The sequence below is a fragment of the Pituophis catenifer genome, unplaced genomic scaffold (genome assembly GCF_029215685.1).
Source record: "Pituophis catenifer annectens isolate HBS135680 unplaced genomic scaffold, rPitCat1.0.hap2 SCAF_10, whole genome shotgun sequence".
NCBI lineage: Eukaryota > Metazoa > Chordata > Lepidosauria > Squamata > Colubridae > Pituophis > Pituophis catenifer.
In genome coordinates, this window is record NW_027256890.1 from 21,022,434 (window position 1) to 21,047,642 (window position 25,209).

General features: G+C 43.9%; 2 protein-coding genes across 2 annotated transcripts in view; one reads left to right on the top strand and one right to left on the bottom strand.

Annotated features, from left to right (window-relative positions):
• ZBTB3 (zinc finger and BTB domain containing 3) overlaps positions 1-25,209 on the top strand; it is a 39,789-nt gene that overhangs the window by 11,628 nt on the left and 2,952 nt on the right. The window lies entirely within an intron of this gene.
• Positions 938-20,983, bottom strand: LOC139321620 (5'-3' exonuclease PLD3-like). The gene is given in 15 exon segments (XM_070950395.1): positions 938-3,736; positions 4,460-4,553; positions 5,518-5,683; positions 6,943-7,082; positions 8,054-8,254; positions 9,340-9,467; positions 10,453-10,567; positions 11,533-11,716; positions 11,837-12,018; positions 12,376-12,456; positions 12,458-12,655; positions 13,911-13,982; positions 14,275-14,448; positions 20,576-20,690; positions 20,787-20,983. Coding segments are annotated over 14 exon segments (2,025 nt in total). The 5' UTR covers positions 20,666-20,690; positions 20,787-20,983; the 3' UTR covers positions 938-3,536.

A 25,209-nucleotide genomic window follows, 5' to 3' on the forward strand; every position in this document is an offset into this window, starting at 1 on the left:
TCCCTTCCTTCCTTCCTTCCTTCCTCCCTCCCTCCCTTCCTCTTTCTCACACAAATTCCCTTTCCTTTCTTCCTTCCTTCCTTCCTCCCTCCTTCCAGTTGGACTAGAAGACCTCTAAGGTTTGTTATCTTTCCTTCCTTCCTTCCTTCCTTCCTTCCTTCCTTCCTTCCTTCCTTCCTTCCTTCCTTCCTGTTGGACTAGAAGACCTCCGTTATCCTTCCTTCTTTCCTTCCTCCCTTCCTCTTTCTCACACAAATTCCCTTCCTTCCTTCCTTCCTTCCTTCCTTCCTTCCTTCCTTCCTTCCTTCCTGTTGGACTAGAAGTTCTCCAAGCTCTGTTATCCTTCCTTCCTTCCTTCCTTCCTTCCTTCCTTCCTTCCTTCCTTCCTTCCTTCCTTCCTTCCCTCCCTCCCTTTCACTGGAGGTTTTCAAGAAGAGATTGGACAAGCATTTATCCGAAACGGTATAGGTTCTCCTGCTTGAACGGGGTTGGACTAGACAGCCTCCAAGATCCCTTTCAACTCTGATTGGTTTGATTTTTAGGGGGATGGAATAGCCATCTTTCCAACTTTCCAACTCTGTTATTCTGTTATTCTTTTACTCTATAAGTACAAGCAGGCCAATTTTTAGATTTTTTACTTTATCTTTCTTTTTCATATATGCTTTTTAGTCTTTTTAAACATGACGCTTGATGTTTTAAATTTTCAATTTTTAATTCGGGGACTTCCTGTAATATCATCCTTTTAAAAATAACCTTTAATATTAGATACTACTCTATAATAATATTATCATCATCGTAGATTTATCAGAAGGAACTAGTAATCAAAATTCAATACCAAATCCAGACAGAATTACTCGGTAAACTGGATGCAAAAAGCATTGATAAGAATCACAACCAAACTGGCTCTGAATTAAGTTAGACGAGGATACCAATAGAACACAGGTAAACAACAAACTTGTTTATTATAAAAATTATTTGATTTATCAAAAATAAACTCTGCCAAGCGATGTCTTTTCATATTGCTTATAGCACATTCAGACTAAGGCATATAATTCCCCATCTATAACACAATCCCTGAGTTTCCAGAACGAAAATTTCCAAAGACGTTGGCCGTAAGAAATAAAACGGATTATCGTTTTTAGGGTGCAGGAATCAGAGACAACCAGTAGAGGTCAGCAGAGAGAGAGAGAGAGAGGTTTTAAAACCACTGGATTCTTTTGCCGCCCTCTTGTGATCATTTAGATTATTGCAGCCCAGATGTAGGCAGGTTGTTCTGTGCAGGTGGCCAACGGGGTGACATGACACATTTCAGAGCAGTAAATCGGGTGTGCTCTTTCAAGTTTCAAAAGAAAATAGATAATTTAAAGAATATATTTTCAGGGGGGAAAGAAGACCGCAGAGAGCAGGATTTTAATCCTTGGAAAGCAAGGTGGGCAGTATTTTACAGGCTTCCAGAGTTCTTCACCATTAGCCAATGGGCACCTGAAGGATCGTAGATACACCATAGATTCCCATTGGGTTTTGAACACTATGATTCTGGGATGGATGGATGGATGGATGGATGGATGGATGGATGGATAGATAGGTAGACAGACAGACAGACAGACAGACAGACAAATGATGGAGGGTGGATGGATGAATGGATAGATGGATGGATGGATGAATAGATGAATGGATGGACAGACAGATATACAGATGGATGATAGATAGATAGATAGATAGATAGATAGATAGATAGATAGATAGACAGACAGACAGACAGATAGATAAATGTTGAAGGGTGGATGTTTGAATAGATGGATGGATGAATGGATGGATGGATGGATGGACAGCCAGATATACAGATGCATGATAGATAGATAGATAGATAGATAGATAGATAGATAGATAGATAGATGATGGAGGGTGGATGAATGAATGGATGGATGGATGGACAGACAGATATACAGATGGATGATAGATAGATAGATAGATAGATAGATAGATAGATAGATAGATAGATACCCAGTTTCCCCGAAAATAATAATAAGACCTCCCCGAAAATAAGGCCAAGCGCTTATTAAAAAATATAAAACAGGGTCTTATTTTCGGGAAAACACAGTAGACAGGCAGGCAGATAAATGATGGCGGGTGAATGGATGGATGGATGGATGGACAGATATACAGATAGATGGATCATAGCTAGATAGCTAGATAGATATATTGTCAGAGACTAATAGTTAGGTAGCTAGGTAATTAGGTAGCTAGCTAGATGATAGATAGATAGACAGATAGACAGATAGATAGATAGATAGATAGATAGATAGATAGATAGATAGATAGATAGATAGATAGATATCCATGCCCTTCAAACTTCCTTTTTCCAGCAAGCCGGGCTGGCTTAACATAACATTTTTTAAAAACATTTTTAACTGGGTTGTCATTTTAAATTGGGGCCAAATTAATATATCCTTTTAATTGTTTTTAATGTTTGTATTGTATGTTTTTAGTTGGCTGTACACCGCCCTGAGTCCCTCGGGAGAAGGTGCGGTATATAAATTCGAAATAAAATAAAAAGAAAAAATAAATAAAATAGATAGACAGACAGAGACACAGACAGACAAATGATGGAGGGTGGATGGATGGATGAATAGACAGACAGATATACAGATGGATGATAGATAGATAGATAGATAGATAGATAGATAGATAGATAGATAGATAGACAGACAGACAGAGACACAGACAGACAAATGATGGAGGGTGGATGAATGGATGAATAGATGGATGGACAGATATACAGATGGATGATAGATAGATAGATGGATGGATGGATGGCTTAAGACGTTCCTATTCCATCAAGCTGGCCTGACCTAAACTTTTCCTCTTTTTAAATGGGAATTTTAAATTTGGTTTTAAATTGGGGTTTTAAAATGGTTCAGCCAAATTTATTTAATTTGTTTTATCTCTTTTTAAATTTTGTATTTATATGTTTTATTTTATGGCTGTTCACCGCCCTGAGTCCTTCGGGAGTAGGGCGGTATACAAATTTAATAAAATGAAAAATGAAAAATGAAATGAATGGATGGATAGATGATGGATAATGGATGGATGGATTAATGGATGATGGATGGATGAAGGATGGCTAGATGGATTAATGGATGATGGATGGATGGATGGATGATGGATGGATGAATGGAGGGAGGGAGGTCCATCAAATTGTCCTCTCTTAGTGACCACATAGATAGATTTTTCCCCATGATGATCTGTCCCTAACTTGGTCCCTCAGCTCCTGGTGCTTCTCAGAGCCCAGAACGATTTATCCGCAATAGCTTTTCCTCCCCTGTTCCGATGAGAGATTGTGAACCCGGGGAGGCCATATATCTTAAGAATGCAAAAGCAGCCTGACATTTTCCTAAAAGCAGACCAAGAGCCAAAAAAAAGATTGGGACACACCAAGAGCATCCAACCCACAGGACATGTTTAAAGGAAGGTCCTCACGGACCGAGAAATTGAGTGAGTCTGGCCTTAAGGGCTGGTTCTTCAAGCGAAACCCTTCACTCTCTTAATTTCTTCATACATTCCGAGTGGTTTTCGAGCGGGAGGGTGTACGGAGATTCCCAATCCCGAAGGAAAACGTCCACCAGCTGTTGTCGCAATGTGTAACTTTGGGCTTCGGGGGCAACACCGCTCTGGTTGACGATCAGCCCAACTCCGGCGGTCCGGAGAAAATAATCTTCGGACCAGTTAGAAGTTCCTGCAGGCGGAGAAATAAAAGTGTCAGGGCCCTAATTAAATCACGAAGCTCTGACCCTACGTAATTTACGCTCCAATTATGACCTTGTTTCCCCCCCCCACCCTCCTGTCCAGGGTGTGTCATCAATCACATTCACCAATGGAACAATTTCCCTGGTTGTAGAGGTCAACTCCCCTCCGGCTGCTGTGGGTAACCCTGGGAGACAGCCTTGAGAGAGATAAATCTGGAATGTGCATCTGTCTTTGGTTGCCAGGCTGTTTCGCCGGTTTCCCATCCCCCCCCCTCCGGCCTATGGCAACCCGAGAGCTGGCCAAGGATGCTTTGGGAGTTGACAAAAAGAAGAAAATCGGTTTATAGGACATTTGCAGTACGCTACAGGCAGTCCTCGACATACGAACGTCCATTTAGCGACCGTTCGAAGTTATAACAGTGACTGATGGCCATTTTTCACACGACTGTTGCAGTGTTGCTGGGGCATGTAATCAAAATTCGGACGCCGGCCCCTTTTTGCAACCTTCTGACAAGCAAACTCAACGGGGAAGCCGGACAATTGTGTTATTATCTTAAAAATGGCAGCGATTCCCTTAACAACGGTGGTGAGAAAAGGCGTAAAATGGGGCAAAACTTGCCTGCTTGCCTGCAGGGGTTGGACTAGAAGACCTCCCAGGTCCCTTCCATCTCTTGTTGTTCCGTGAATTAAATTCAACGTGAGCTACTACGTACCAACATAAGCTACTCGGTCCGTCACCATGTACTTGTTGTGGTTAACGTGGGCGTAAGGAATTTCTCTCCCTTCTATGGGAACCGCAAAGAGTTTCTGAAAAGGAAAAAGAATTTGGGGACCCAGATTGTGGGGGCAATAAGCTGACTTTGTATAAATATACAAAAAGTATGAAGGCTATTGCTTAACGCATTGTAAGCCCCCCTGAGTCTCCGGAGAAGGGCGGCATATAAATCAAATTAAAAAAAAAATTAAATGCATCTCTCTTTCTTTCCCTCTCTCCTTCTCTTTCCTTCTTTCCCTCTCTCTCTCTTTCTCTCCCTTTTTCCCTCTCTCCCTCCCCTCTCTCTGTCCCTCCCTCCCTCTTCTTCTCTCTCTCTCCCTCTTTTCCTCTCTCCCTCCCTCTCCCTCCCTCCCTCCCTCTTTCCATTCCTCTCTCTCTGTCTCTTTCCATCCCTCTCTCTGTCTCTCTCTGTCTCTCTCTCCCCCCTCCCTCCCTCCCTCTCTCTCACTCGCTCTCTCTCCCTCCTCCCACTTTCCCTCCCTCTCTCTGTCTCTCTCTGTCTCTCCCCCTCCCTCTCTCCCTCTCTCCCTCCCTCTCTCCCTCCCTTGCTCTCTCTCTGTCTCTTTCTCTCCCTCTCTCTATCTCTCTCTCCCTCCCTCTCTCTCCCTCCCTCTGTCTGTCTCTGTCTCTCTCCCTCTCTCTCTGTCTCTCTCTCTGTCCCTGTCTCTGTCTTTCTCCCTCCCTCTCTCTCTCTCTCCCACTCCCTCTCTCTCTCTTACTCTCTTTCTCTCTGTCTCTAAGTCTCTCCCTCGCTCTCTCTCTCCCTCTTTTTCTCTCCCTCTTTCCCTCTTTCCCTCCCTCTCTCTCTCCCCCCACTCCCTCTCTCTCTCTTTCTCTCTTTCTCTCTGTCTCTAAGTCTCTCCCTCGCTCTCTCCCTCTTTTTCTCTCCCTCTTTCCCTCTTTCCCTCCCTCCCTCTCTCTGTCTCTCTCCCTCATTCCACCATTTTATACTATCTAACCCTGTGGGTTTAATTAGTAGGAAAAGGGAAGACTCACCACTTCGATGGGGCAGTGGAGGGGTTTCCTTCTCAGGACCGTCAGCGACTCCAGGAAGACAAACATGGTCTGTCTCGAATGCTGCCAACAGCTGATAAGAAGGCGCACCGTCACGCCTTTATCGCAGGCTGCGCTCCGTAACGCATCATCAATGACGGGCCAGAGCCTTGGAAAGGAAAATGGGTGCAGAGAATTAGGGAGGTGACCTCGATGGAGAAATTTCCAGGATGCCTTATCTAAAGGAGGCTAAAGGATTTTTAAGTTGAGAAGTCCAGATAACAAGAATCCAGATAACAGAGCCTTGGTAGTACAGTGGTTTAAAGCACCCTGTTATTAAGACCAGCTGCCTGCAATTACTGCGAGTTCGAATCTCGCCAGGCTCAAGGTTGACTCAGCCTTCCATCCTTTCTAAGGTAGGTCAATTGAGGACCCAGATTGTGGGGGCAATAAGCTGACTTTGTATAAATATACAAAAGGATGAAGGCTATTGCTTAGCGCATTGTAAGCCGCCCTGAGTCTCCGGAGAAGGGCGGCATATAAATCAAATTAAAAAAAAAAGAGAGAGAGAATCTGACGGACACCTTCCTAATTTACTGGAGTATAAGTGGGGGAAGAGGGCAGAGCATAGATTGGGAAGATTCTGTAAGTAGAACCACTCGCAATAAAGTCAGGAAAATAATGGTGTGAAGACTTCAACGCCCAGTATTCCCTAGCCAACATCTTTAAGATGGATGGAAGGAAGGAAGGAAGGAAGGAAGGAAGGAAGGAAGAAAGATGGTGGGAGGAAAGAAGGAAGGAAGGAAAAAGAGAAAGAGAGAGAGAGAGAGAGAGAGAGAGGAAGGGAAGCAAGGAAGGAAGATGGTGGGAGGGAGGAAGGAAGGAAAAAGAAAGAAAGAAAGAAAAAGAGGAAGGAAGTGAAGGGAGGAAGGAAGGAAAAAGAGAGAGAGAGGAAGGAAGGAAGGAAGATAGATGGTGAGGAAAGAAGGAAGGAAGGAAGGAAAAAGAAAGAGAAAGAAAGAGGGAAGGAAGGAAGGAAAAGAAAGAAAGAGAGGGAAGGAAGGAAGGAAAAAGAAAGAAAGAGAAGAAGGAAGGAAGATAGATGGTGGGAGGAAAGAAGGAAGGAAGGAAAAAGAAAGAGAAAGAAAGGGAAGGAAGGAAGGAAAAGAAAGAGAGAGAGGGAAGGAAGGAAGGAAAAAGAAAGAGAGGAAGGAAGGAAGATAGATGGTGGGAGGAAAGACGGTAGGACGGAAGGAAGGAAAAAGAAAGAAAGAGAAAGAGAGAGGAATGGAAGGAAGGAAGGAAAAAAGAGAGAGAGGAAGGAAGGAAGATAGATGGTGGGAGGAAAGAAGATAGGAAGGAAGGAAGGAAGGAAAAAGAAAGAGAAAGAGAAGAAGGGAAGGGAAGGGAGGAAGGAAATGAGATCACCTTCTCGATTTACAGTATATACACTGCGGCTCGTAATCCATCACAGAAATATAGATGAATTCTTGAGCGTCTTCAATCGTGCTCAAAATGGCGGTGAGGTCAGACGTCCGGCCGGTGGAGCACAGAGCCGGCGGGGAGCTCTGCGGTCGACAAGAACAGAATTACAAAGTGTGAACAACAGAGCCACGATTTCTACCTGCTCCGTCTTCCGAGGCCACCTGGCTCCAAACAGGTGACCTTGGCCGAAGAAAACCAGACAGCTCACCTTGGCAGGGTGAAACTCGATGCCGGCTGAAATCGACCACGTTTCAAAAACACCCAAAAGAAAAACGGTGGCTTTAGACCGCTTAAACATATTTTATGTAATTTTTTAGGCAAGCCGTCACCCTAGATGGAACGGAAACACCTCTACATCTGGAACGAGCTCCCCGCCGGAGATACGGAGGATCCCGGATCTGCGCACGTTTCGTCGTGCTCTCAAAACTGATTTTCAGGCCTTCCGGCCCCACCGGAAGTTGGAAAACGGGCCGTTTCCGGCCTCTGGAGGGCCTCCAGAGGATTGGGGAAGGCTGTTTTCGCCCTCTCCAGCGTCCAAGAAAGCCTCTGGAGCCTGGGGAGGGCAGAAAACGGGCCTCCTTTCCTTTCCTTTCCTTTCCTTTCCTTTCCTTTCCTTTCCTTTCCTTTCCTTTCCTTTCCTTTCCTTTCCTTTCCTTTCCTTTCCTTCCCCTTCCCTTCCCCTTCCCCTTCCCCTTCCCCTTCCTTTCCCATCACTGGAGGTTTTCAAGAAGAGATTGGACAACCATTTCTCCAAAACATTATAGAGTCTCCTGCTTGAGCAGGGGGTTGGACTAAAAGACCTCCAAGGTCCCTTCCAACTCCGATTGGTTTGATTTTTAGGGACGTGGAATCACCAACTTGCTACTTTTCTACCTTCCCAATCTCATTTCCCCCCCTCCCCCAAAAAATCCCCCTGCCGTCCAGATGTGTGGCATCCAGCTGCCATAATTCTTCCTTCCTGTCTGGGCCGGCTGAGGAGATCTGGACAATGAAGTCCACACATCTGCAGGATTTTAAACCGTTGTTGTTGTCGTTTCCACACAAACACACTTACGGAAATATAGACCTGGGCCTCTACCCCGTTTAGTTGAATCTTCCGAGGTTCCTCCAGGCTGGATTCGGCCGCCAGATCCCTGGGCCAGGTGGTGGGCAAGGAGGCTCCCTCTTTGCCCAAGATCTGGTACATGGCAAAGATCCGGTGCAGATCCTTAGCCAGACAGCTACAATTGTAGAGGGCAATTCCCAGCTCCTTCACCTAAGGGGAAAAAACGATCCGTGAGTATCTTGCTGGAAGATCCCCAGATTTACTTCTTCAGGGGCTGTAATCTCCCATAGGACCGGCCCATAGATTTCCGCTGCTCTCCTCTCCTCTTCCTTCTGTGCATCCACGCGTCAGGCACTGGACCCAGCTGTTCCTCCTCTTCCTCATCAGCCTCCTGCAGACCTGGGGGCTGTTGACTCTCCATCTGAGGGCTGACAGCCGGCCCAGGCTCCGCCTCTGTCTCTCTCTCTGCCACCTCCATTCCCTCATCCCCCCTCGGAGCTCCCAGGTTGCCCTGATGCTGACTGTTGTGGCTCCGTTACCTGAGCCTGTGTCTTCGGCAGGAGAGGACTCCGAGAGTGAAGGAGAGGAGTTGGCTAGGCCTCCCACTCCAGGACCCTCCTCTCTGGCAATGCCTTCGGTGTCCGCCGAAGGTCAAGAGATAGGGCCGAGGCCAAGCACGTCCACGCAGCCACAGGTGGACAGTAATGAGGGAGATGAGTCTTGGCTGGATTCTCGGCAGCGTCGCAGAGATAAGCGCGCGCAACAGAAGAAGAGACGTGCCAGAGATTAAGCGGAGTCACTGGACCACACCCCACAGAGTATAAAAGGGGGTGAGGTGGCCATTCAGACTCTGTGACGGAAAAAACTAACTACTATCGAGTCACATTGCATCTTTGGAAACAACATTATCTGCCTTGGATTTAATTACGGACTGGACTTGACAATTCTTGAACTGTGTGTATTTTGTTTATGAGTAAAGTCTTGGCAAGCAGCTACTGGGTTGCTGCCAATCCTCTTATCGAAAGAATTGGTTGTCTGCCAGTTTATTTAACCCCCGGCTGTCTGTTTGTGTGCGTGTGTGAGACGGGGACAGAACACTGACCCTGACTCCCACCCTTCCTTCTCCTCCTCTGATTCAGCTGTTGGAGGGGCCGGCAGCCAAAAGGCCACAACACTCGGGTACTCGACAACCATCACGCAATCAAAAGGATTGACGCATCCGAGCAGTCACTAAACGAACGGTTGTAAGTCAGGAGCGCCTGTGCCTCTTTTCACGCCTGCCCCGAAGGAGATACCTGAGTAAGGGAACGCCAGTCCATGTTGGCACTGCCAATGTAGAGGTGTTTCCGATCCACGATCCACAATTTGGTGTGCACGATCCCGCCGGTCAGTTCCTTCATTTTCACATACTGCACGTCTGCGCCTGGAGAGCAAGATTGTAAACGAATCTCTCTTTACAGCTGACACCATCAAACACGCTGATTTTCTTCCAATTCCTAGCAACGTTGCTTGGCCTGTTTTATTCCTATTGTACTAAAGTAGTCCTCAAGTAATGACTGTAATGGAGCCTGTGCATTGCGGTCGTAGGTTGTCTGTCAATCATTGTTCTGACCTAGGCTTCCCAAGAACACAAAGCAGACTCCTTCTCCCGACAAAAACCCCTTTTTCTTAAGTGACTGTGAATTCCTCTCATTCACATCCAGCAAAGTCTTTCAAGGGAGAATTTACAGTCACAGACCTTTATCTGGCTTGGAGAGCTGCCAGGCCTGATATCTTCAAAACTTGGCAAGGAGTCTTGGAGAGTCACGAACCAATTAAGCGAACTAATTGCCTCCTGCAAACTCCACTCCCCTTTCGCTCCTCTTTTATTCCCTCTGGGAGGGGCCATTCACCATCCACCTGTGGCTTTACTCCTGAGTCGCCCCTTGTTCTTTAGCTGTTTCCTTCTCCTGGCAGCTCTGCGCATGTGCACAACTGGGAACAGGCTCCAGCTGTTCCTCTGCCTCACTGATGTCTGACTCCAAAGGCAGCTGACAACCGTCAGACGGCCTTGGCCCCCTCTCTGCCTCCGACGCAGAGCCCTCATCCGAGCCTTCCCCAGACTCCATGTTCCTCTGCAACCTCCTGGCCACTGGCGGGCCACAACAGAAGGAGAAGGAGGAAAGGGAGGAGGAGGAGGAGCAAGAGGAGATGGATGGGACGCCGGCAACAGAGAGAAAGAGAAGAATAAGAGAAGGAGGAGGAAGAGGAGATGGATGGGAAAGAGAGAGAAGAGAAGAAGAAAAAGAAAGGAAGTGATCAAGGAGAAAGAGAGAAAAAAGAAAAGGAGGAGGAAGGAAACTGGACTAGAAGACCTCCAAGGTCCCTTCCAACTCTGTTATTTTGCTATCTCCCTACAGATACGTTACCGTCACGGGCCAATTCATCAGTGTCGTCTTCGGACGACTGAGGGCTATTCACCGCGATCTCCAACTTCACCCCCCGGGAAGGCAGGCTGCGTAGCATATTAAACACCTCCAGGCCCTGCGGAGTGACACAAAAACGACAACGCTTGTGGGACTTGGTCCTAGATGAGAGGAGGATGTCGGCCGAGCCCATTCGGACGTTCTGCCTTTCATTCGTGCAGCTCAGTTCTCAAATAACTCTTGGAGCCTGATTGGACTCAACTTCAGGTAGTCCTCAACTTACGGCCACAAAAGGGATTTGGAAAATTCATTATTAAGCAGCACGGTTGTTAAGTGAGACATCACAGGACGAACACCCAATTTTATCCTTCTTTTTTTTGCTCTGGTCGTTAAGTGAATCACCATGGTCACTAAGCGAGACAGGTGACTGTTCTATTCTATTCTATTCTATTCTGCTCTAATTCTATTCTATATTCCTATTCCTGTTCTGTTCTGTTCTGTTCTGTTCTGTTTTGTTCTGTTCTGTTCTGTTCTACTCTACTCTACTCTATATTCTATTCTATTCTGCTCTAATTCTATTTTATATTCCTATTCCTGTTCTGTTCTGTTCTGTTCTGTTCTACTGAACTCTACTCTACTCTACTTTACTCTACTCTATATTCTATTCTATTCTGCTCTAATTCTATTTTATATTCATATTCTGTTCTATTCTGTTCTGCTCTACTCTACTCTATTCTATTCTGCTCTAATTCTATTCTAAATTCCTATTCCTGTTCTGTTCTGTTCTATTCTGCTCTACTCTATTCTATTCTGCTCTAATTCTATTCTATTCTATTCTATTCTATTCTATTCTATTCTATTCTATTCTATTCTATCCTATCCTATCCTATCCTATCCTATCCTATCCTATCCTATCCTATCCTATCCTATTCTATTCTTCTACTCTACTCTATTCTATTCTATTCCTTCTGTATTCCAGAAGGACCATTCCATTCCATCTCCCAATTCCTGACACGAGGTTTAGACTCAAGAAGAGATCCAGAGTGGATCCTTTTACGCCGGTGTCCCCGACGACCAACTGACCTGCATCGCCGAAGCATCTTCCATTTGTAAATCGGAGTCTCGGAGGGTAAAGTAGAAAGCCCCAATTTCTACCACGCTGTTGGCTTCCGAGAGGAGGTCCATCCACCCTTCGTAAGTGGTGGGATTTTGAGGACTCGAAGGCGGATACTGTAAGCTGTCTGGGATGCTCTCCAGAAGGACCAGGCTAGGAATGAGGGAAAGGAGAATTAAAACCAAGGCGGTCAGCAGCGATGGGGTTGATCCAGGCTTGAGAACTAACATCTGGAGGACATTTCCAAGCGTAAAATAAACGCAGAGAACTTGCCTGCACTGAGAGCTGCATTCTTCCCCCTCGTTCCACAGCGTTGTTAATTTTTTCCACATTAAAGATCCGTTTCCAAGCACGAGAGTGGCGGGGACTCCGTGGTTCCATACGAGCCAGCAGGTAAGGATCAGGAGGAGGAAGAAGAGAAGGAAACAGAGAGAAGACCAGGAGAACTTGGAGAACTAAGGAGAAAAAGTGAGGGAAGACAAGAGAGGTTGACTTAGGACAGCGTTTTTTCGAAGTTGATCCCTTGAAGATGGGTGGACTACGACTCCCAGAATCCCCCAACTGGCATGCTTTAAGATGGGCGGACTTCAATTCCCAGAATTTCCCAACCGACATGCTTTAAGACGGGTGGGCTTCAACTCCCAGAATCCCCTAGCCAGCATGCTTTAAAATGGGTGGGCTTCAACTCCCAGAATCCCCCAACCGGCCTGCTTTTCAGAGTTGGAAGGGTTCCACAAGACTTAGAAATATTGCCACTGAGAGAGGGAGTTGAAGATTATACAATTCCAGGCGGCAAAGGACCAACGATCTACCTTGAACAATTTTTGGTGGACTTCTTTTGCTGCTGAAGCTTTAGGTGGCAACTTGGTGCTCTCCATCTTCTTCATTGGGGGGTACCTTGATTCTTGGGGTGATTTCGGTCCAGGTCTCCTGTCTCGACTCCCTCCGGGTTTCGATTGGTCTTCGCAGACTGGGTGTGGTTGTGTCTTCCAGATGTCCAACCTTACCACTTTGTGGTTTTGAGGTGTCCAAGATTTGCAGCCAAGATTCTCGATCCTTCACCACTGCCCACTGAATATTTGGAGTGTCTAACTATGGATCGAGGGAAAGTAGAGATGGTTTGACTTCCTCCTTTGGGCGAACAAACCAACCAAGCATACCATCATCCATGACCAAGAACGTGGCTGAGATATGGTCTTCTAAAATATTGGGGTTGGGTTGGGTTAAACCAACAGAGGTAGCTTGTAAACCATGGTTTTTGATCTGATGGGGTCCCAAAACTGGTCTAATTTTTCAGTCAAATAATAAACATGGCTCGGAATCCACTTAATATCCTGGCTTGTCCAGAAACAGTTAATCATGATTGGAGGAAAGTACAGTTCTAACCAGGGGTGAAATCCAGCAGGTTCTGACAGGTTCTGGAGAACCGGTAGCGGAAATTTTGAGTAGTTTTGGAGAACCGGCAAATACCACCTCTGGCTGGCCCCAGAGCGGGGTGGGAATGGAGATTTTGCAGTATCCTTCCCCCAGGAGTGGGGAGGGAATAGGGATTTTGCAGTATACCTTCCCTTGACGTGGGGTGGGAATGGAGATTTTGCAGTATCCTTCCCCCAGGAGTGGGGAGGGAATGGAGATTTTGCAGTATCCTTCCCCCAGGAGTGGGGAGGGAATGGAGATTTTGCAGTATCCTTCCCCTTCCACGCCCACCAAGCCACACCCGCCCACCAAGCCACGCCCACAGAACCGGTAGTAAAAAAATATGGATTTCACCACTGGTTCTAACTCATTTGCTTATTGAAAAGATTGATCCATCTCCTATTTTAGAAACTGGTTTAATGTCCATATATCCCCATCGAAATCGATCGGCTGTGAATCAAACATGGAAATCACTTTCGAAAGAAAACGCAGGCGAATTCCCTCCCCCCCAAAATTCCCACAAGCAAAGTCAATGGAGGACGCTGGATCTGCTTAACGACCCCATGACTCACTTAATGTCTGCAGCGATTTTGCTGAACAAACCAAAGCACAAAGGTAAAATCGGGCATAGCCATCTTGGTTAGCAACAACAGAAATGCTGGTTTCGATGTGATCTTAAGATTTTAATTTAAAAAAAAAAAAAACGCTAACAAAGATCAGAGCAATGTTGGATCTGTCTGATGCATTTTGAGGAGGGGGGATTTAATTTGTCCCGGTTTCTAAGTGTGCCCACCACAAGGTTGACACCACACAGTGCCATCACCGCAAAGACACAGCAGCTCTGCCTGGCACGGGATGAACCAACTGTCTTCGGAAACGGGACACAAACAAACTTGGATCTTCGCCAGGCCTTTTGCCCCCACTCCGTTACCTCCTTTCCCCTCTCTGGATGTGGGGAAGGGTCTTCCTTCAACTCCAGTCTCCTCAGCCTCACAAAGGGGGGCTGAAAGGGAAAATGGGACGAATTGTCTTTGGTGGGACCTCACAAGCATTTCGCTCCTCAAGAACAACCCAAACTGGGTGTCTGCGCCCATGATCTAACTGATTGAACATCTAACAGAGTTGGAAGGGATCTTGGAGGTCATCTACTCTGACCCCCACCCCAAGCAGGAGACCCTACACCATTTCTGACAGATGGCAGTCCAGTCTCTTCTTGGAAGCCTCCAGGGATGAAGCCCCTATCTTGGAACGAAACACAAGCCAAACATCTGACGTCGGATGAACTCAACACTTACTACGACTTTCTCTGCTCGTCGCCCGACGTCCAGCTGAGCTCCTGATTCCGAAGGAGTTCCTGGTGGATCTGGTCGCTCCTCGGTGGGATCTACTACTTGCTTCTTGTAAGCTTTGATGCTTTCTCGGGGCTGCAGGATGTCATCGGCCCGACTTCTGGGGTGTTGAGGTTCTTTCTGGGTTGTGGTTCAGAAATCACAGAAGTGTTTAATCAGAAAGGAACCGACACTCTCATCGCTAGAAAACTAGTGCCAGGAAATTGAGGAAGTGTTCTCCAGTGGGTGGTGCATCTACACTTCCTGTGTAGAAATACGCACACAGAGACAGAGAGATACACAACACTCACAGATGTACACAAATACAGACACCAGTCATGCTTGACTTGGGCTGCCTTGAAGGGCTGACACCATAACAGTCTCTAGCTGGTCTTGAAAAGGAAGATTAACCAGAGACTGGTTATAACAATCTAAGCCCCACTATAACAGCATTTGCCAAAAAGGCATTAAGAATTGTTAACCTTATCTTGTGAAGCTTCTCCGGTAACATTGTACTGCTAACTAGGGCCTACAAAACCTTTGCCAGACCAATTCTTGAATACAGCTCATCCGCCTGGAATCCACACTGTATATCGGACATTAACACGACTGGGCAGGTCCAGAGGTATTTCACGAGAAGAGTCCTCCACTCCTCCGCTCACAAACAGAATCCCTTAGGTCACCAGAATTGAAATTCTGGGGCTTGGACAACCTGGAACTGCACCGCCTGCGGTCCGATCTAAGCATAGTACACAAAATTGTCTGCTACGATGTCTTACCTGTCAATGACTTCTTCAGCCTCAACCACAATAATACATGGGCAAACAATCGATACAAACTCAAGGTAAACCACTCCAAACTCGATGGCAGAAAATACAACTTCAGCAACAGAGTGGTCAACGCCTGGAAATGCTCTACCTGACAACATTGTTACATCCTCAAACCCTCAACAGCTTCAACTGAGATGGACATGGACATGGAGATACGAGAGATGGGTAGATGGACATGGAGATAGAGTTGTAGAGATGGAGATGGAGATTAACGATAGAGAGAAAGAGAGCTGTAGAGATGGAGCTGTAGAGATGGAAATAGAGAGAAAGAGATGGAGAGATGGGCATGGGGAGGGACATAGACACAAAGACAGAGAAATGGGAAGATGAAGATGGAGAGATGGAGACAATGGAGATAGAGCTGGAGAGATGGGGAGGGAGATGAGATGGAGACGAAGATGGAAAAGGGGAGATGGGGAGATGAAGGTGAAGAGATGGACAGAAGGACATGGGGATAGAGCTGGAGAGATGGACATGGAGATGGAGAGATGGAGATAGAGAGAAACAGAGATGAAGAGATCGACATGGAAAAGAAGAGATGGGGAGATGAAGATGAAGAGCTGGAGAGATGGACATGGGGATAGAGCTGGAGAGCTGGAGATGGAGAGATGGAGGGAGATAGAAAGAGATGGAGAGGTGGACATGAACATGAACATGGAGATAGAGATGGGGATAGAGAGAAAGAGATAGAGAGATGGAGAAGTGGAGATGGGGATAGAGCTGGTGAGATGGATGGACATGGAGCTGGAGCTGGAGAGATGGAGATGGAGATTAGCAATAGAGAGAAAGAGAGCTGTAGAGATGGAGCTGTAGAGATGGAGATAGAAAGAGATGGAGAGATGGACATGGAGATGGACATAGACATAGAGAAATGAGATGAAGAGATGGACATGGACTTGCAGATAAAGACAGAGATGGAGAAAAGGGGAGATGGAGAGATGGACATGGACATGGAGATAAGAGATGGAGATAGAGATGGAGATCTATTCAGCAAAGAAAGTAGGAAACTCCACTACAGCTTTGAATGAAGAAGGATATAATCCTTCAACATTATTCTTTATTCCTACCACACAGACAAGCAGCTACATGCTGTACCTTTAATTTAATATATAAATACATAAAAATAGCTTTTATGGATATCTTCCTAAGTTACACATTTTTTAAGCCAACTTTGTTTTTGTTTTGTTTTGTAAATCCCCCTGCTGTCATGGCGGCCAGCTCTGGTTGGCTTACTAACACCAACTTGTGTTAATTTAGCTCGCTGGGGAGTTTTCCCTGGCAGAGCGAGGGCACAGATGTTTCTACAGCTGCAGAGATAGCAGCAGTAAAGGCATCTCTCTCTCCTCTCTCTCTCTCTGCCTTTGAATGCACACACCACAACAACTGCCAAACTTTGAAAGCAAGATATAAAAGCTCTTTGAAAAGAGAAATGGCCCGGCAGAAATTGTGGGATCGAAATCGACGATGTCGACTGCATATAAGGAAAACTTATATGCAGTATAGGTTTTCTTGTATAAAATGTTTTATAGATGGCATTTCGCACCGGCAAGACTGGCAAAAATGTTTAAAGACAGATCGGACAAATGTCGGAAGTGTAATCAAGCATCTGGCACATATTACCACATGTGGTGGACATGCCCAAGAGTGAGAAAATATTGGGCAAAAATACACGCGCGGCTGGAAAAAAAATGATAAAACTACATATAGACCTGAAACCAGAAATATTTGTGTTGGGCATTCTATCAGAAAAACATGATTAAAAAAAGGACTGCATATTTGATTTTGCATATATTAACGGCAACTAGAATTGTATTTGCGCAACAATGGAAAAATGATGAGATCCCGTCTGAGGGGAATGTAATTTTAAAAAAATATTAGATTGTGCAAGAATGGATAGACTAACACTTGCTATTAAAGATAAAGAAGAAACAAAAATGGATAGACTAACTTGTTATTAAAGATAAAGAAGAAACTGAATATTTCTTGATATGGGACACATTTTATCAACGGTTAGATAATAGAAATAGAAGTTAGAAAGGAAGAGATATAAAGGGAGGAAATGGTACAGAGGAGAGTCATTAAAGAAGATGATATTAAATGTTAAATATTAAGGTTATAGTATAATGTTATTATATTATTAATAGGATGGTGATGACTAAATATAATGAAGATGTATAAATATGACTATCTAAACATAATTGTACCCAGAATACACCCTGTTTGATGAAAATTGAGTGTTTTTTTTTTTTTGCTTTAATTTATATGCCGCCCTTCTCCGGAGACTCAGGGCGGCTTACAATGCGTTAAGCAATAGCCTTCATACTTTTGTATATTTATACAAAGTCAGCTTATTGCCCCCACAATCTGGGTCCTCATTTTACCTACCTTTGAAAGGATGGAAGGCTGAGTCAACTTTGAGCCTGAGATTTGAACTTGCAGTAATTGCAAGCAGCAGATGTTAATAACAGTGCTTTAGTCCACTGTACTACAGGCTCTTTTGTGTTACATAAATAAAACAAATAAAACATGAAAAAAAAAAAAGAGAGAGAGAGAGAGACATGGACCATTTGACCAGTCTGGACAATGTTGTTTAATCCCGAAGGATACCCAAACGTCCGTCACTCAGTAAAACCATTTTTGAGTTTGCTATTCCAAAGACCGACATCGAATTTATCTGCAAGCAAAATCAGCATTCGGCTTCTAACGTCTACGCTACGCTCAAAAATAGTTTCGAGCGAGTTTCAGGCTGAATCAAAGTATTATTTTTGTCTCTGGCTTCTGCTTTTTTTTTTTCTTTTTTTAATCTAAAGATGGCAGAAAATACACGTTGCTTGCAAAGGCAAGATTATCCTGTCCTTCCCGAGAAATTTTTTAATTATTTTTACTAGCGTTTGTCGACAGCTTTTAAAGCAAGTTAAAAAAAAACAAAAAACACCACATCAAAGCTGCCAGAAAGGAGAACAACATTTAAAAAAAAAAAAAATTAAAAAACCTGGGGAAACGCTAATAAACAATGTCACAACAACACAAGAGGAATAATGATAGAAAAACAGGATCTAAAATGGACACCGTCATAATGAAACTAGCTGACAAAGCGGAAGAAAAGAATTCGGCCCTCCTACGGTATTTTTAATTTTATTTTTTTTTTTAATCCCGAACTTTATTATTTTTATAAACAACTCTAGGAGGCCAACATACCTAAGTCAGATAATCCTCGACTTACAACAGTTTTTTTTAGTGACAATTCGAAGTTATAGCGGCGCTGAAAAAACTGACTTGTGACCGTTTTTTCAAATTTACGACCGTTGCATCATCTTCGTGGGCATGTGATCAAAATTGGGATGCTTCGCAACTCAACTGACTCGTATTTATGACGGTTCCGGTGTCCTGGGATCATGTGATCCCCTTTCTCACCAGCAATGTCCATGAGGAAGCAAGATTCACTTAACAACTGTGTTACTAATTTAACAACTGTGGCCAGAAAAGTGATAAAATAGGGGAAAAGTCACTTAACAACTGTCTCGTTTCGCGACCTAAATTTTGGCTTCGATTATGGTCGTAAATCGAGGACTGTCTGTATATCTTTAGAAAGCATTTCCAGGCAGCAGTAAACGTATTTTCCTTTATCAAAACAATTTAGTCAACTTAGCAACTTCCATCACCTTCACCAACCATTCCTCCATAGTCAATCAGACTAAATCTTTTCCATTTTTATGCTTCCAACATTGTGAAAAGAATTTCCCTTCAGGAAAGGAAGAGCTGGAAAAATCCAGCCCTAAATGTGGAGAAACCATGATGGATGGCGACGAGAAACTGACCCTGAGCATCAAGAAAAATCAGAATTTACTGAGGTTTGAGCTGCATTATTCTGGCTAGCTAAAAGAGGTGGGGAGAAATATTTGTTTAGCCTGGCTTAAAGGTAAAGGTAAAAGTTCCCCTTGCACATATGTGCTAGTCGTTCCCGACTCTAAGGGGCGGTGCTCATCTCCGTTTCAAAGCCGGAGAGCCAGCGCTGTCCGAAGACGTCTCCGTGGTCATGTGGCCGGCATGACTCAACGCCAAAGGCGCACGGAACGCTGTTCCCTTCCCACCAAAGGGGGTCCCTATTTTTCCACTTGCATTTTTTTTAACGTACTTTCGAACTGCTAGGTTGGCAGAAGCTGGGACAAGTCACAGGAGCTCACCCCATTACGTGGCACTAGGGATTCGAACCGCTGAACTGCTGACCTTTCGATCAATAAACTCAGCGTCTTAGCCACTGAGCCACTGTGTCCCTTTCAGCCTGGTTTAGAGTGTGCCAAAGGGAGCTGTCCAACAGACGGAAGGAAAGGGGATTTTGTAAATGAAGACAGATCACCTTAAGTTTTTATTACGATCCAGGCTAGCATAAGGCCACATATATATGTGTATAACTATATGCTGTCTGTCTATCTCTCTCTCCATCATCACTCTCTCTGTATATATATATATATATATATATATATATATATATATATATATATATATATATATATATCTCCATTTATCTCTGTCTATATCAATCTATCATCTATCTATCATCTCTTTCTCTCTTTCTTTATCTGTCATTTGTCTGATCTCTTTTTTTGTAAATGAAGACAGGGTCATATAAATCAAATTATTTTTTTATTATGATCACAGGCTAACATAAGGCCACATATATATGTATATATAGATGCTATCTCTATCATCTATCTATATATCTACATATCTATCTATAATCTATCTATCTATCTATAATCTATCTATCTATCTATCTATCTATCTATCTATCTATCTATCTATCTTTCCTCTATCTAATCTCTCTATCTAATCTCTCTATCTCTCTGTCTCTATCTATAAATCTATCGTCTGTCTGTCTGTCTAACTATCTAATCTGTCAATCTATCAATCTATCAATCATCTGTCTGTCTGTCTGTCTGTCTAATTTGTCAATCTATCAATCTATCAATCATCTGTCTAACTATCTAATCTGTCAATCTATCAATCATCTATCTATCTATCTATCTATCTATCTATCTAGTCTCTATCTTCTGTTCAATCATTTTCATTAATTTTCATATTTTAACATTCAATTGTATATGTTTATCTATTTATTATATTTTACTCCCCCACCCAGAACCCCTCTCTGTGGGAGATGGGCAGTTTAGAAAGGTGACATATAAATAAATGAATGGAATAAAATACGTTTTTAACTGTGTTTTTTTTTTTAAAAATCACACGCTCATATCGTTTTATATTTTTAAACCACCAGAATCACTTAGGCGAGATCGGTAGTGTAGAAATTGAATAAGTAAAATAAAGTAAAACATTAGATAGATATATTGAAGGAGACACATGCCACTTCCAGGAGAGACAAGGATATTTGTGTGTATGTATGTGTGATAATTCCACGTTTGAAGAGTGGACATTTTTCCTACCTTTTCAGCTGTTTTCTCCTGTTGCAAGCGAGTCGATCTTCTAATTGGGGTGACACTGGCTTGGTTTTGAGCAGGCAGCTTCTTCCTCATGTTGTCTCAAAGGAAATAGCACTCCCTAAAAAAATTTTATTTAAAAAAAAAATACACCCCCCACCTTTTACCTAGCAGATACCCAGCACCGGAACCCCGAAAAATGACCTAGCGAACTTACAGAAACGTTAAATTTGGTGGGGAAACGACTTCAGATGGATTTGAAATGGCTAGCACCACCGCAATTGGTTGGTGAATTATTGCATTTAGGCTGAGTTTTGCACAACTGACTGACTCCTAGTGGCCGAGTGTGTAAGAAGCCTCTCTTCCTTCAAAGCAGCCCTTTTGCAAAAAAAGGAGGAGGAGGAGAGGAAGAGGAAGAGGAGGAAGAAGATAGGAGAAGGAAGGAGGAGGAGGAAGAAGAAGAAGGAGGAGGAGAAGGAGAAGGAGGAGAGGAAGAGGAGGAGGAGGAAGAGGAGGAGGAAGAAGTAGTAGAGGAGGAGGAGGAGGAAGAAGAAGAAGGAAGAAGAAGGAAGGAGGAGGAAGAAGGAGAAGGAAGAAGGGAGGAGGAGGAGGAAGAAGGAGGAGGAGAGGAAGAGGAGGAGGAAGAAAGGAAGAGGAGGAGGAGGAAGAAGATAGGAGAAGGAAGGAGGAGGAGGAAGAAGAAGAAGGAGGAGGAGAAGGAGAAGGAGGAGAGGAAGAGGAGGAGGAGGAAGAGGAGGAGGAAGAAGTAGTAGAGGAGGAGGAGGAGGAAGAAGAAGAAGGAAGAAGAAGGAAGGAGGAGGAAGAAGGAGAAGGAAGAAGGGAGGAGGAGGAGGAAGAAGGAGGAGAAGGAGGGGGAGGAGGAGAGGAAGAGGAGGAGGAGGAAGAAGAGGAAGAGGAGGAGGTGGAGGTGGAAGAAGAAGGAAGGAGGAAGAGAAAGAAGGAGAAGGAGGAGGAAGGAGGAGGAGGAGGAGGAGAAGAAGAAGAACAAAATCCTGCAAGACTTGATCAAAACTTGGTTGTTAATTTGGAAAGTAAATCTGTTGGAAATTGACTTATCTTTTTGCACTGGTTTTTCACACCCCAGGAGAAATAGAGAACTTTAATTCAAGTTACATTAATTAGAAGAAAGGTCTGTTAATGTTTGTTGGGAGCTGGGGTTAAGATTATATTCCGCATTGCAAATTGCTGTACGTTGAATATTATTTTTTTTCTCTTTTTAATGAGATCTTTTGCTACTTAATTGCTTGGGATTCGTCTTGCACTCTGCACAAACTCAGGAGCTCAATCTCTATTAAAGGCTCCTGCTGAATCTCTGACCCAAACAATGTTTTTTTTTTCTGTCCCCTTTTTAAAAAACCTTGTATTTCTTTTCTTTTTAAACGACTACAAATAGCGAGGATACCAACATTCAGCTTAAAGTTTTTGTAGTTTTTTTAAAAGGTGTTTTTTAAGAGGACAGAACGAACATAGTTCTATTCGTACTATTAATTAATAGAATAACGAATTTCAAATTTGTATAATGGTCCACTCTGTTTACATTATATTTATATATTTATATTTATATTTATATTTATATTTATATTTATATTTATTTATATGCATTTTATTCTTTAGCCACAATGTCTCTTTCTATCTTTTTTTCTTTGATGTAGCTATTTATTCTGTTTGTTTAAATGTTTTAAATAAATATTTTTTTTTAAAAAAAGAAACAATATTTCACATGGCTGCCCAGATCCTAAATTTATGTTTTGCTCCTCAATCCAAAAAGTCCTACAGATTTTGATAGAACTGGTTTTTTTTCCCCTGTGATTAAAACCTTAATTATGGTAATTTGCGACCATTGCAAATATTTTTTTTTTGCATCTATTTTGCATCTATACTTGCAATACAAATGCAAAAAGATATTTAGTGGGAGTCACAGAAGGGCTTTTGTTTTAGATGATGGTAAATTCAATTAATTGCATTAATGCTGCAATTAAAAGATAAAGGATTGCAATTATTATTATTATTATTATTATTATTATTATTATTATTATTATTATTATTAAAGGGGCTTCCTTTATTCAAAGTCACCAGGGTTAAAAAATAATTAATAATTTATAAATCATAATTATAATGAAAAGGGCTGCTTTTTTTTTTTTTTTTTTTGCTCTTGCAGGCTTAATTTAAGATTTTTAAGGCCAGGGCTCATTAAATTAGCAGCATCCTTAATTTGCATAATGTATATTTGCATAAAAGCCCCCCTCTCTCCACCTGGTAACCAGGGAAACCCAAACCCCGCCTTCTCCTCCCGCCAATCAACATTTAGGGGCGGAACGTCTGCTCGGCCGCCGACGCTGAGAAACGTCGGCGGTCTCCGCGCGCCTTCTCCAATCAAAACCGCCCGGCAGAATCCAGCTGGCCAATCGAGAGAAAGAAAAGGCGGGCCAAAACCTCAATCCTCTTTCATCTTCCAGCCGCGCCCAGGTTGGGCGAGGGCGGCGACGGGCGGGAAAGAGCCGAGCCGAGGTAACCAATCAGGAGCGGGAGCTCTCTGGGCGTGGCAGGCGTGACTCCGCCTTCCCGGAGAGGGGCAGAGTCGTGGGGCCAATCAGGAAGAAGGGGGCGTGTCCCGGGAGGCCTCTTGCTTTGTGGTAGGTAAGTGGGGGAAGGAAGGGGTCCCTTTTCGCCCAACGCACCCCCTATTGGGGGGGAGGAAGAAGGGCGCCCCGGGATCCAATCATCCCTTAAATGGGGGTGGGGGCAGCAGTGGGGGGGAGTTGGGGGGGCTAATTAAGGACCCAGTATTGGGGAGGGGGCAGCAAGGGGTCCTGGGGGGGCAATTGACGTCAGTATTGGGGAGGGGGGGGCAGCAGTAATGAGGCTGGGGGACCAATTAATTCAGTATTGGGGAGGGGGGCAGCAGGGGGGGGCAATTGACTCAGTAGTGGGGAGTGGGCTGCAAAGGAGGCTGGGGGGGCAATTAAGGACCCAGTATTGGGGAGGGGGGCAGCTGTGATGAGGCTGGGGGGCCAATTGACTTCAGTATTGGGGAGGGGGGCAGCAAGGGGAGCTGGGGGGGCAATTGACTTCAGTATTGGGGAGTGGGCTGCAAAGGAGGCTGGGAGGCCAATTAAGGACCCAGTATTGGGGAGGGGGCAGCAAGGGGAGCTGGGGGGGCAATTGACTCAGTATTGGGGAGGTGGGCAGCAATGATGAGGCTGGGGGACCAATTCAGTATTGGGGAGGGGGCAGCAAGAGGGGGCAATTGACTCAGTATTGGGGAAGGGGGGCAGCAGTGATGAGGCTGGGGGGGGCAATTGATTCAGTAAAGGGGAGGGGCAGCAAGGGGGCTGGGGGGGGCAATTGGTTCAGTATTGGAAAGGGGGAAGCAAGGGAAGTGGAGGGGCGCAATTAAGGGCTCAATATTGGGGAGGGGGGCAGTAAGGGGGAGCTGGGGGCCAATTAAGGACAATATTGGAAGGGGCTGCCGAGAAATAATAAGGAGTTGGGAAGAAATTAGTGGGGTACAGAGAAAAGAGGACAGCTTGCTGGGGCAGGGGGCCACCAGTTCCATTCCCACCGAGAGGGAGGAAATAGTATGGGCAGTTTTAGGCGGAGGGCGAGCGGAGGAGGATTATGCCTCGTTCGCCTTCAATCTTTCTGCCGTTATTTTTCCGGGCGTCGCATCACATGTCCAAAATATTCTAACTTTCGCTTTTTAATGGCTTTGATGATTTCGCTTTGCTTTTCCCAGGCGGCTTATCACCTCTTCCATTTCTGATTTTGTCAACCCAGCTTAATACGTAACGGCCGCCTGTCAATCCACATTTCAAATGCTTCTAGTTTCTTCAAGTGGTTTTCTGTCGGAGACCAAACTCTTCTACTCCGTAGAGCAGGATAGAAAAGATGGAACATCTGACAAGCTTTCATTTTCGGTCTTAGGCTTATGTTGTGACTGCAGAAGATCTTTTTTTTTCATTTTGAAAAAGGATAGGATAGGATGGGGAATAGGACAAAGAATAAAGGAGAATAGAATAGAATAAAGTAGAATAGTAAAGAAGAGAAAAGAATAGAAATAGAGTAGAATAGAATAGGAATAAAATGGAATAGAGTAGAATAGAATAGAATAGAATAGAATAGAATATTATAGAATAGAATAGAATAGAATAGAATAGAATAGAATAGAATAGAATAGAATAGAATAGAATAGAATAGGAGAGAATAGGAGAGAGAAAAGAAAAGAGAAAAGAAATAGAATATGGAATAGAATAGAATAGAATAGAATAAAATGGAATAGAATAGAGTAGAATAGAATAGAAAAAAGAAAAAAGAGAAAGGAAGAGAAAAGAAGAAAAGAAATAGAATATAGAATAGAATAGAATAGAATAGAATAGAATAGAATAGAATAGAATAGAATAGGAATATAGGATAGGATAGAATAGAATAGAATAGAATAGAATAGAATAGAATAGAATAGGAGCAGAATAGAATAGAAAAAAGTACAATAGGAACATAGAATAGAATAGGAATAAAATAGAATAGAATAGAATAGGAATAAAATAGAATAGAATAGGAATAAAATAGAATAGAATAGGAATATAGAATAGAATAGAATTAGAGCAGAATAGAATAGAATA